Below are 11,908 nucleotides of genomic sequence, written 5' to 3'. Positions count from 1 at the left end.
GCAGCCATGGAGCATGGGCTTCCAAACGCACCACCTGCTCCTGTTGTGCGCCTTCCTCCTCCCCCCACTCCATCTCTGTCCACCCGCTCCACCAGGAGCCCATCGCGCATTGCTCCCGGATCAGATTCCGCCGGAGTGTCCAATCCCACCGTAGTTCAACATCACGTCTCCTTAATTCCTCCAATATTTCCTCATTTATGTCAATAAACACATCCATGATTCATGGAAATGTTGTGTAAAACACAACAAGCCACAAAAAATGCTGGGACTTGAAGACTGTGTAAAGTGCCTCCTGACCTATCCAAACACCTGAAGCACATTTTCAGTAATATTTTTCTTTGTAATTATGTATGGTTTGCAAAAATGGGAACTGCTGCGTCCGTTAAAATGAGAGAATGTATGCGCGTTGTGCACACGCTACATTATGGCCAAGCATGCGCCCCTAAAATAGCATCTGAGTAACGCCATACTGACTTTAGACCAGGTTTTTCCTGGTCAGTGGCGGAATTGTTTTCTGAAACTGCAAAATAGCACCAGGGAATGTTTGCGCCGGAACACGCCTCCTCTTTTCGCTGAACCGCCCCCGGGAGCGCAAATACATTCCCTAATTTACCGACGTGCGTCTGTGGAGGGAAAAGTCCGCTGTGCGTCGGGTGCAAAATAGGAACGATACATAAGTCAGTGTACAAAGGCAATTGCGCTGAGTGCAAGATAGGGCCCTCAGTGTTACTGAACGCAACAAAAAAAGTGTAAAAATACAAAAGTTCCACTGTTTTATTAAAAAGTCAGATGAGAACTTTTAAACATTTCCAGACATAAACAATATTACATTTGTTCGTAAAAGTAAACAATACCCAGAAATGTTAAACAACAGTGTGCTATTTATTTCCTTAACCGGGCACATACGTTGTATCAACTCCCCTCACGTAAGTGACATGGACACAAAAAGGGTTCTGTGTAAATCATGACTGAAAATGAATCCCTATGCTAAGTTTGTGATGGAGGGACGGAGAGTGGTAGGGAAAACTCTGGTGCAACAACATAACCCTTCCCCTGGGGGAACCATGCCTGCAGGGCTTCTGTCCAGCTGCCGGTTTTGCAGAAAGTCAATAAGATGTCAAACACTGTGGAAAGAGAGAGAGAGAGACTCCATTAATAACAAATACAGAATAGCATCAGTTGTCTTGCAAATCAAATGCAATGTATCACCCTGATTAACAGCCAGGATCTTTGAGTGGAAATTCTTGGCATTGTTTTTTTTCACCATGTACTCGTCTATGGGCAGCCTTGCCGTGTGGACGCTCAGTTCTCTGGCCCTCGAGAAGCTCAACTTCTGCAGGGGAGAGACGACAGTGATGTCACTGCATTAATGACAAACGCTACTGGATTTAATTTGACCTGAACAGAAAAGAAAGTTACTTATATAGTGACTTAAAAAAAGAAAACCAACATTGAATCGAGTTGTGGGATGTCTGTGTTGTGCAGTTATAACCTGTCTGAATGTACAATACCTTCTGGATGCTTTCATCCACAAGGCCACCGAGAACGTACACCTTGTCGGCATCCACTGTTTCTAAAGCTGAAATAAAAAAATAAAAAGATTTAAAAAATATTATTAAAGAAAATCTAATGGGAAAAGACAGTAAATATGGACATGCGAATATATATAGCATTATGTAGCTTTGCCCTAAAAACAGTTTTTTTTTGGCTCAATATACAACTTTCTTCTCATTTTCCATGTATTATTTAGCTTTCAATGAGGTTTTTAATTAACCCTCACATTATCTCTGTGTTTGGATTGACTAAAGTGCTAGTAGTAGTATAAATAGTAGCAGTAGTAAAAGTTGTAGTGGTATGGTCCACATGAATGTGGTCAGAATGCACCCTCTGCTGGCCGCAAAAAATAGTTCAACTAAATTTGTTCTTCCATTGAGACATCATTCAAACCTTCTTCAGCATCTGGTGTGAGGTAGACAACAGTTTCTGGAGAAAAAAGGTCCAGACAGCTTTCTTCTGTTATGTCCATCTGAAATAAACGTACAAAAAATTACTAAATATTCAAACTATTATTGCTAAATATTCAAACTATTATTAGCCCACATTATGTACAATGTTATGTATTTAAAGTTAAAATAAGACTTAAAACACTTGTCTCCAGATTATTGCACAGCTTTTAATTTGGCAAAACAACTACTAAAGATATGTCCAGCTTTATTTTCCCTCCCAGAAATATTTACCAGTGAATATCAGGATGTGAAAATGTTGTGCTGTCAGTATTTTATGTTTGTCATGGTCCTTGATGTGGTTTGATGCCTGCTGCAGATCAAATTTCCTTCAGGATAATACAATTGAAAGTTGAAGTTGAAGTTGAGTTTAAAGGTCCCATGGCATGAAAATTTCACTTTATGAGGTTTTTTAACATTAATATGAGTTCTCCCAGCCTGCCTATGGTCCCCCAGTGGCTAGAAATGGCGATAGGTGTAAACCGAGCCCTGGGTATCCTGCTCTGCCTTTGAGAAAATGAAAGCTCAGATGGGCCGATCTGGAATCTTCTCCTTATGAGGTCATAAGGAGGAAGGTTACCTCCCCTTTCTCTGCTTTGCCTGCCCAGAGAATTTGGCCTGCCCATTAGAAAGAGAGACATCATGGCTTTCAAACGAGCAAAGTGGCAGCTGGTCAAGGCCACATCCCCAACATCCACCTTGCCCCCCCCTGTCTCCTCCTCAATAGCTACAGACACAGAAATGGCACGTCCTAAGGAAAGCTGATTGTGGGACTGACTCTAGTGGCTGTAATTCTGCACCAAGGCTGAATTATGGGAAAGACACTTCAGATATTCAGTATTAGGGGACCACTAAGGTCTATATAAAAGAGACGTCAGATACAGTATTAGGGGACCACTAAGGCCTATATAAAAGCATCCAAAGAGTACCATGTCATGGGACCTTTAACAACAATAATCACCATGTAGTTGAGGAAGCCTGCGTTCATTCGTAGGCACTCTCTGTAGAGACGGCTGTCCTCTCTCAGGTCTGTCAGGAGAAGGTGAAATGGTCGAATCGCCTTCTTGTTTGAACCGTACAATCTTCTTAACTGGCCAGCCAGTCGACTGATCTCCTGAACCAGACAACACACAAATAGTTAAAGGGGTGATAGAATGATTATATAGGGTATTTCACACTGTTCCTGAAGGTCTCCTAATGGGGTATGTAACATTGGTTGGGCTGAAAATGGCCTAGTTGATATTTTATTGGCCCTTATGCATCCCTGTGTTTTGGCCCTATTTGTAACAAGAGCTTTTCTTCCAAATATGGAATTTCCATGAATATTTAGATGAGCTGCGCGCTGATTGGTTGAGCGAATTGCCATACGGACACATTAGAGACGCGCGCTGATTGGTTGAGCGAATCCCCAATACACACACATTAGAGACGCGACAGAATCTCATATTCCAGACACTGCAATGTTTCCTTACTAAATTCACTTCTGAAACTTTTTTATGTGAGAAATCAACTATATAAAGCTCAAACATGGGCCGTTTTACGAAAATGTACGGCTAATTGCAAATTTGGTAAGACGTGTCGGACTTTAGGAGCTCCACACAGTCAGACGAAAAAGCGGCAGCCTGCTGGGCTCCATACCCAGGGCAAAGTCACCCTTTGTGGATACTGCACTACCGGGGCTCTGCGGCCGGCCGCTGGCATAACTATAATATATTTACAGTTTGAATTTCGTCACGCTACTTATATAACATCTACCCCAATGTCTTATAAAGTTAACCGTTGTGTCCGATTTGATTTTAAGGCATTTTTATGAACGCGAGGCGTCTTTGTAGGACGAGCAGTTGGCTAGCTATATGTCCCATTCAATACAATGGGAAACGATAGCAGCTAGCTAGCTACACTTTCGGCATAACTATAGTATATTTACAGTTTGAATTTCGTCACGCCACTTATATAACATCTACCCCAATGTCTTATAAAGCTAACCGTTGTGTCCGATTTGATTTTAAGGCATTTTTATGAACGTGAGGCGTCTTTGTAGGACGAGCAGCTGCTAGCTATGTGTTCCATTGAATACAATGGGAAATGATTGCGGCTAGCTAGCTATCTACACTTTCGGCATAACTATAGTATATTTACAGTTTGAATTTTGTCTCGCAATGAATGGTACAGGTTCCCCAAGGGTTTACAAAGCTTAGCTAACACTTGTCCGATTTCAATTGAATGCATTTTTGTGAATGTCGGCTAGCTAGCTCTCATTGATGGACTCCAGCTCACCGCGGCTCTATCAATGAGACTCACGGACAAGAGGCGTTTATTTCCCCGATTGTTTGTTTAAATAACTCAACACACATATCCATTATAAGATTAACTGGAACCTGCGGGCTGCGGTATGAGATTGCGGGCATAACAAGCTCGCTGACCGCGCTCTCAGTCACTCACCGGCCGGCCGGTAGCAGGAAGAGGGGAGGGAGAACAGGGAGTTGCAGGCCCTGGAGCTCTGTCAGGGCAGCGGCGTTTGGTAGTCCAGTCACTCAGAAAAGGGTGAGTTTGCGCAGTTATTGAGCACCGGGCCGCCGGCCGAGCTCAATCGAGCTCAGAGCAGGCCCGGGGTCTGTGACGGAGGACAGGCAGGGCGGCGATGTAGCAACCCAGGCAGCACCGGCCGCTGAACTCCGACAGCCATCCATTTTTGTAAAACGGCCCATATTTGAGCTTTACATAGTTGATTTCTCGCATTAAAAAGTTTCAGAAGTGAATTTTGTAATGGAATAGCAGAGATCTGCGTGACCTAGCTAGATTCAGAAGACTACCTGATCTCAGGTCAGTTGTGTAGCCTATGTAAATGTTGGGGCGTGACCATTCTCTTAATACACCCATGGGCTGACAAAGGTACAGGTTTTGAGAGGTTGACGTCAACTTCCAGCTTTGTTGAGATTCGCCCGTTTTCAGCGGCAGTTTCAAAATATGAGATTTTCATAGTAAAAGGGTGTCATGGGATTTTGAGCTTAAATGTATGTCCTATTTACCCACCAAACTGTCGTTATTTCAACTATGACAAGGTAAAATCGGTTTTGCAATTTATCACCCCTTTAAGGTACTGTGGGTGAACTTATGCAGACAGTTAAAGTGCTCATATTATGCTCAGTTTCAGGTTCATAATTGTATTTAGAGGTTGTACCAGAATAGGTTTACATGGTTAAATTTTCAAGAAACACCATATTTTTGTTTTACTGCACATTGCTGCAGCTCCTCTTTTCAGCCTGTGTGTTGAGCTCTCTGTTTTAGCTACAGAGTGAGGCATCTCCCTTCTGTTCCATCTTTGTTGGGAGTCGCACATGCTCAGTATCTAGGTGAGGACTACTAGCCAGTCAGAAGCAGAGTATGAGGGAGTGCCACGCTAGCAGCTAGGTGAGCATTATAACGTGTGTTACAAAGTGACGCATGTTCGTCACGGAAGTAAAGGCTGGACTACAATAGAGCTGTTTGGAGTAGTTTGTGAACAGTGTTTTCTGTTGGAGATGGTAAGTCCCTTTGTGGTGGACTTTGGGCTTTTTCACTTTGTAAACCTATAACGTGTACAAAAAAGATATATAACGCAATAAAGGAAAGGGAAAACGCCAAAAAGCATAATATGAGCAGTTTAAATCAAACAGTATCTCTTTGGAAAACCATTATTTGAAATAAAACCAGCTGGTTTGTACCCTCTAAACCAGGGGTCCTCTAAACAGGCTAAGGACCACAAAAACAGGATGTTTAAAAAAGAAAATTGTTAATGATGCTGTTTTTGTGGAAATCTTACATGACCAGTGTCTCTCAGACATGCATTGTCTGTCATATTTCATCAAAGACTCAATACCCATAAAGAGTTTGAGTCAAAAAGGTTGTGGACTGAGCTCAAAAACAGGATGTTTCAGTTAAATGCTGTTTTGTGATTGCTGTCTGTCATATGAGTTTGAGTCCTGTTTGAGCCTCAAAACGCTCTTTTGAGGATTATCGTTTGGTAAATTGCGCGGGAACCTGTATGACAAAATCACAGGAAAGACAGGTGTTCTGGTTATAGAAGCTCTGGAGTTAAAATTCAAATGACTTTCACCTTTAATCTTCATGCAAAAGCAAAATGAGTGTTTGATTCTCTTCGCTTGATCTGTACCTGACTCCTGCTCACGGTTAAGCTTCCTCCGCTGCTTCTCTTCTTTCCTCTTGCTTTTCTTCGCTGCCAGCTGCCTCTCCCAGTGTCGCTGCTTCCTCAACACATTTCTCTGTTCATTTAACAGATAGATCACCATTAACAGTGCAGAATAGCTCAAGACAAATACAGTATTTTAAGACCAATTACAAACATAACTGGGATACTACATGATTTTAGATGGAAACCAGGCATCTGTGTAAACTTTGGTAGGCTTTTTTAAAATCTTGTTTGAAGGGTTTTAAAAATATTTAATAAGCCCATTGGGTCACAAATGTATCTGAAATCATGCAGAATCATGCATTTTATCAACCAAAGTCATCTAAAAACATTACCTAAACAAGAGATATGAGGATTTCAACCCTGAATAAAAAAATTAAGATTAACCTGCTTTGATATGTAACATACCATTGTCATGTGAATACTGTGGGTGTTTTAGGACTGCACACATTAGACTTCTTCGGAAATCAAATAGGATCTCAGACACTCAGATCACTAATTGCATTCAGATTTTTGATGCACCTCCATGTTTTTATATTTTGTCTTGCTGTTTTCATTTTTTGCCTGACGTTTTTATACTGTGGTCCTGAGAGAAACAATGTTTCAATTAGCTTAACTTCCATGGTTTCAATTACTCTGTCACTGGAAAACCATGATGTTCATAGGTTGATGTTTTTTGTTTTTACATTTTACAGAATTGATAATTATGAAATAACAAAGGAAATAATCAATCAAATAATGGTTAGTGAAGCTGCTACCCTGGAAAAACATGCAAGCTTGAAGAGGTTTTAAAGTAGTAACGTTAATAGTAGTAGTGTTTATTTCAAATGAAGGCCAAGTACAAAATCTACTCACTGAAAATGGTGCAGCTTCTCTCCCTGCCCTGTCTTCCACCACATCAGTCTCCACGTCTATTTGAAGCAGATCCATCATCTCTGAAACTCCATTCAGCTGCATTTCACACACATCTGAGCCTATATGTGCCATTTCAGTCAACATTTATCTAGTTTCTATTTGTGGCATTTAACAAGCCAAAAAGTCATATCTGTGTTGATATCGTAACGCTAAATGTTTTCAAAATAATAGCTTTTTTTTCTTAAATCCACTAAATGACACATTAAAGCAACATATTAGTGATCTAAAAGGCAGAAAGAGTGATAATATCATGGATAATATGCCTAAGAAAGTGTATGGTCGCTTCCGTGTGAGCGGCGCGTGTGAATGACGTCAGAGTAAACAAGTGGAGGGGGGCGGGGACCTTATATACTGTCTATGGCGGGGACAGACGATGAATTTTGAATGATTGATACTTTAAATGTGAATTTTGAGAAGAATAAACAATAGGGCTACATTCAGCAAGCCATACATCGCATATTCACTATTTTGTGTAATATTTAAAATAATAGTAGTCAGTTTACATTACCACTAACACGCCAGAAGAGGCCAGTATAATACCAATAGGCTATATAACTCCAAATAAGTTTAATTGGTATTATATTGAATCCTAGAGGTTAATTACTGTTCATTCTCTAATATAGCAAGGGCGATGGGTTTATTGGAAATACATTTTTTCTTCTGTATGAATTGTTCTAAGAAATAGACATACATGGGCTACACACGTTATTATACGACATACTACTGTTACATGTGTTTAACACTGAAATACATACATTTTTCTAAAGAGACAGTCTGTGTTCTATGAGAAAAGAAAATTTACATTTAAAATATACGATCGCTCACTAACAAGATTAAAAAAGTAAAAGAAGAAGAAAAAAGTGTTTTTATTTATTCTTATTGGATTTATCTATAGTCTTTTTTTCTTTCAGAAAGGACATATCTACAGCACTCTGCGAACGGATGTTCCTAAATCATTGCGAATACGAATAAAAATAGATTTCTCACTACTTAACATTATTTGATGAATTGATACATATTTTCACCATCATCAGAATCAGGAAAGGGTTTATTGCCAAGTATGTAACACTTATGAGGAATTTGCCTTGGTGGTTGTTACATTACTTTCCTATCCTGATTTATTCCACTTCAAACTGCATCTTCAACTCTTTTTAGAAATAACACCAAATAATAAACAGCCAGTTCAAACTTAGCACAGAATAAAATAAAATACAACTTAAACTTTATTTAATTAAACTTTGTAAACGTCCCCTTCCTGTTCCAATTAAGCATGCACAAAGGGGGGCGATTTCTTTACGGAATGTGTTTGATGGAAACGCGGCTATTGGGACATTTTACCATTAGCCCATGAATTGTGGTGAGTAAGTTTATAAATTTTATTGTATGGTAAAAAAAAAATAGTTTAAAAACGTATGTAAAATGTTAAGCGTTTTTAATTTTCTTTGAAGCTGCGAATAATTTTCTGAAATTTCAGTCGGCTGTTCAGTTAAATGCCGATGGCTTTTTAAACTTTCTTTAGCGTTGCTAGGTAGCTCAAAGTTATGCCGTTACTAGTCTGAAGGTTGTCTTATAAAGACATTTACGTATATTCACACTCTTAAAACACGTGTTGTGGTTAAAACTGTTTAAGGATACTAAGATTAACCTTCAGTCGGGCTCCAAAATGTGTCAAGGTCGTGGTGGACTGACAATGCTAACGTTAGCTAGCTAGCTAGTGCTTGAAACGCACGCTATGTAAGCTAACGTTAGCCTTAACATTCATAAATCGTTATGTAATGTTACATGCGCTGCCATAGGCTGTAAATAATATGTGCGCTGTGAACAAAAGTTGTATCTAAGCATACAGAAAACTATAAAACTTATGCACAGTGTTTTTTCTAGGTTGACTGGATTCTCAATTAACACTTTAAAGTTTCTTCAAATATTTATCAGTTATACTTTTCGAAATCCACATGAACATAGTTGCAGGGGAACACTGTTGTATGATGCTGGATGTCTAAACACAAGGGAGAAAAAAAGTCAACATTGAGGTAATGATTGTGAAATGCTGCTAAAATCAATCTTGTGCCATCTTTTTGGGTTATTAGTGCTGGCAGAATCGAGCTATTGTTATATTTTCATCCCTTTTATTTTATTTACGGTTGTGTGATGTTGTGCTATGTCAATCTATTTTTTATTTTTTTTACTAAATAAAGTTTTAAAACGTTTTGCAGCTACCCTTACACTTACTTCATTAGTGGGTAGAGGAGAGATCTACCATGTGGTCCAGCCAACAATACTACAAGAGTAATTGCCTAATGCTTTAAATCTAAAAACTTAGTTTACAGAACGTTACTTGTTACTGACTTGTACTGCAACATGTTCTGTTTCTCTTCTTAAACTACTGGAAGAATCCATATTGTATTGGCTTTTTATGTCACTGCTTTCAGCAAATCATTCCAAAACACCTAATCGTTTTGTTATAACAAAACTTCAAATGAGTAAGGACATATTTTCTGTTACAAAAGAAAAAACTTAATAGCTTTAAATAATTTGTTGTGAGATAAAGTTGTAAAATATGTTATCTGTGTTTTCTTAGACTAGAAGTTTAGTCATTAAGACGTTTTGAAACTATTTTCCAAGTGTTTCTGTCAAGTGTGCTGCTATTTGGTCATGCACAGGAAGTCGTGTAGTCTTGTTTGTAGTCGGAAGCCAAAAGAAGGTGCACACTGGATTCCAGCTCTTCCTAACGTTAAAGTTAAATTATCATCGTCTTTTACTTTGTGACATTATTTCTATGTTCAGTAATGTTCCATAATGTGACACCAGCATTCAGCCAATGTACACGTCTTCAGGATTGTTGAAAATGTCGGCTCTAAAAACAATGGTTTTGCTCTGTTGTTGTTAGCATTTGAAGCTAACACGCTGCCATGCAGCATCACAGCAACCAATGAGAGACTCGGGAGGAGGGGTAGGCTACCAGACAGCATTGTGGGTATTCGTAATAAATATATTTCATAAATTATTAAACATGTTATACGTGCTTTTATCTTGTGAACAGTTTCATTGTATAGGCTGTGCTTTGTATTGACGATTGAACGGTGTTAAAATATATTTTCGGTGGCAGATATTGTCATGGTACGATTAAAAATGTATAGTATGCGTTTTAATGTTCAGTATCGTTCTAACAATTGCAAATATATGTGCATATTGTGTTTTTTATTCGGTGTCATCCATTGCTTTTAAAATGTTCTTTGTGATGATTTTCTTAGTAATAACATCTGGCGTAGTGTTTGGATGTAAGCACCATGACAGTAAAGCCCAGGTTCGTCATACTAGTGGTAGGGCAAGCGCGTTGGTAAAGTTAAGACTATACTTTCAGGGATCATTTCTATAGTTTCTGACTTGAGAAATGTGTTTCTAAAATGTTTGGTCTCGCTAACCACGATGAAGAGTGAATGATACTCTTTCCTGAGCGCGAAGCGGGCAGAGGACTTTGATGTATTTCATGTGTTCTCTGCTTTTGATGACCGTTCACTGTCTCCTCGGGGACAATGAGGGGAAGAGTATGATCAGAGTGGTAGCGTAATGATGTTAAAAGTAAATAATTCGAGTAGAAGTTATCACAGAAGTCTCACATAGGTTTAGTAAGAAGTTGTATACTTAATGCAATGTACTTTGTCAAACTAAAACTTCCTGACATTAGTATTCTGCATTGAGGTAGTACTGTTACTTTTGATTAGTTGAGTGCATTTGCTAATAATGAAATACGTATGTACTTTTACTCAGAAATGTAACACATGACTTTTACTTTTAACTGAGTGTTTTTAAAATTTGAGATTGGTACGTTCAAATATTGTGGCACCCCATTATTTAGAATTGTATGGCAATATTCAAAAGTGGACAGTAACAGGCTACTTTAACTCTTTACTGAAAACTAAATTTTAGCATACCGACACGTTGCTTAATTTTTTTGTGCGATTTAATACTTTTACTAAACAACATTTCGGTCACTTTCTTAAAACTGGTTTGACTTTTAGCTTGCATAATGACGTTTTACATTGTTGGACATTCTTTCAGGATATTATAAGTAATTCCCATGGAAACTACATTGATGCAGCAGCCTGGCATGAAAACCGCCGGCAATATAAAGCAGAGTTTATAGCCGCGTTTACTAAAGTAAATGACCTGGCTGTTTGTTCCATAAAAACAAGTGCATGCTTTGCTGTTGGGATTATTGCCGAGGAAACGCGTGGTGGAGTATTTCCCCAGGCTTGAATATGCTTTGTTTTCAATAATAATGTGTGGGCTTGTCTGCCGAGCTTTTTGTTGGTAGCCCAGAGTAGGCGGGGTTTTAGTACTCCACCTGCCAAGAAGACCGCTGGGACAAATTCCGCTCCGCTGCCCTGGAGAAACACTCAAAACTTAAAAAAAAAAAAAAAAAAAAAAAAAACCGTTCACTCCTCTGTGTCAGTGACTGACATGAGAAACTGGAGGAGGATTCGTTCCGGTCTCGGATACGCACTTCAGCCTGCCCCATGATGGACCGGCGGCGTTCATGCGCGGTCTGAAACTTCATACGGGACAGAGGAAAGGAATTAGTTTTGATCTTGTTGGTGCAATGACAAACTGTTTTTTTTTGTAGCTTTTCTTTGAAATCTCTTGGAGTTTTGAATTGCATCTTCACAAACTGGACAGTTTAAGTGAACACAGCGTTGTTGGTCCGGCGAAAACATGCCACACACATGATGTTTAACATTTCTATAGATGGAGGTTCATTCTCTAAAAATTTAGAGGACTTCGACTCTATTCGCAGTGTTCT

At 39.1% G+C, this 11,908-nt stretch overlaps 1 protein-coding gene and 1 non-coding gene across 2 annotated transcripts; one reads left to right on the top strand and one right to left on the bottom strand.

Moving 5' to 3' along the window:
- Positions 1-861: 861 nt before the first annotated feature.
- On the bottom strand, positions 862-7,413 carry trmt10b (tRNA methyltransferase 10B). The gene is made up of 8 exons (XM_028563662.1): positions 7,048-7,413; positions 6,157-6,265; positions 6,016-6,023; positions 2,965-3,117; positions 1,948-2,026; positions 1,512-1,579; positions 1,210-1,333; positions 862-1,124 (listed from the first exon to the last, which is right to left on the bottom strand). The coding sequence occupies exons 1-8, from the start codon at positions 7,189-7,191 to the stop codon at positions 988-990; spliced, it is 822 nt and encodes a 273-aa protein (XP_028419463.1). The 5' UTR covers positions 7,192-7,413; the 3' UTR covers positions 862-987.
- Positions 7,414-10,452: 3,039 nt separating this feature from the next.
- LOC114546267 (small nucleolar RNA U3) lies at positions 10,453-10,668 on the top strand. Its single transcript, XR_003691012.1, has one exon. It is a non-coding gene; the product is annotated as a small nucleolar RNA U3 (small nucleolar RNA).
- The last annotated feature ends 1,240 nt before the right edge of the window (positions 10,669-11,908 follow it).

Source organism: Perca flavescens, chromosome 19, assembly GCF_004354835.1.
Source record: "Perca flavescens isolate YP-PL-M2 chromosome 19, PFLA_1.0, whole genome shotgun sequence".
In the NCBI taxonomy this organism is placed as follows: Eukaryota; Metazoa; Chordata; class Actinopteri; order Perciformes; family Percidae; genus Perca; species Perca flavescens.
Note: the sequence above shows the minus strand (reverse complement) of the source record. Positions and strands in the feature narration are given on the sequence as shown.

What these genes read in the sequence shown, in the direction of transcription:
- trmt10b (XM_028563662.1), bottom strand. Translation starts at nt 7,191, where the DNA reads ATGTTGACTGAAATGGCACATATAGGCTCAGATGTGTGTGAAATGCAG. An exon ending in GAGAAGCTGCACCATTTTCA is followed by an intron (nt 6,266 to 7,047) that starts GTGAGTAGATTT and finishes TTAAATGAACAG; the next exon opens with AGAAATGTGTTGAGGAAGCA. An exon ending in CAGGCTTCCTCAACTACATG is followed by an intron (nt 2,027 to 2,964) that starts GTGATTATTGTT and finishes CGTTTATTTCAG; the next exon opens with ATGGACATAACAGAAGAAAG.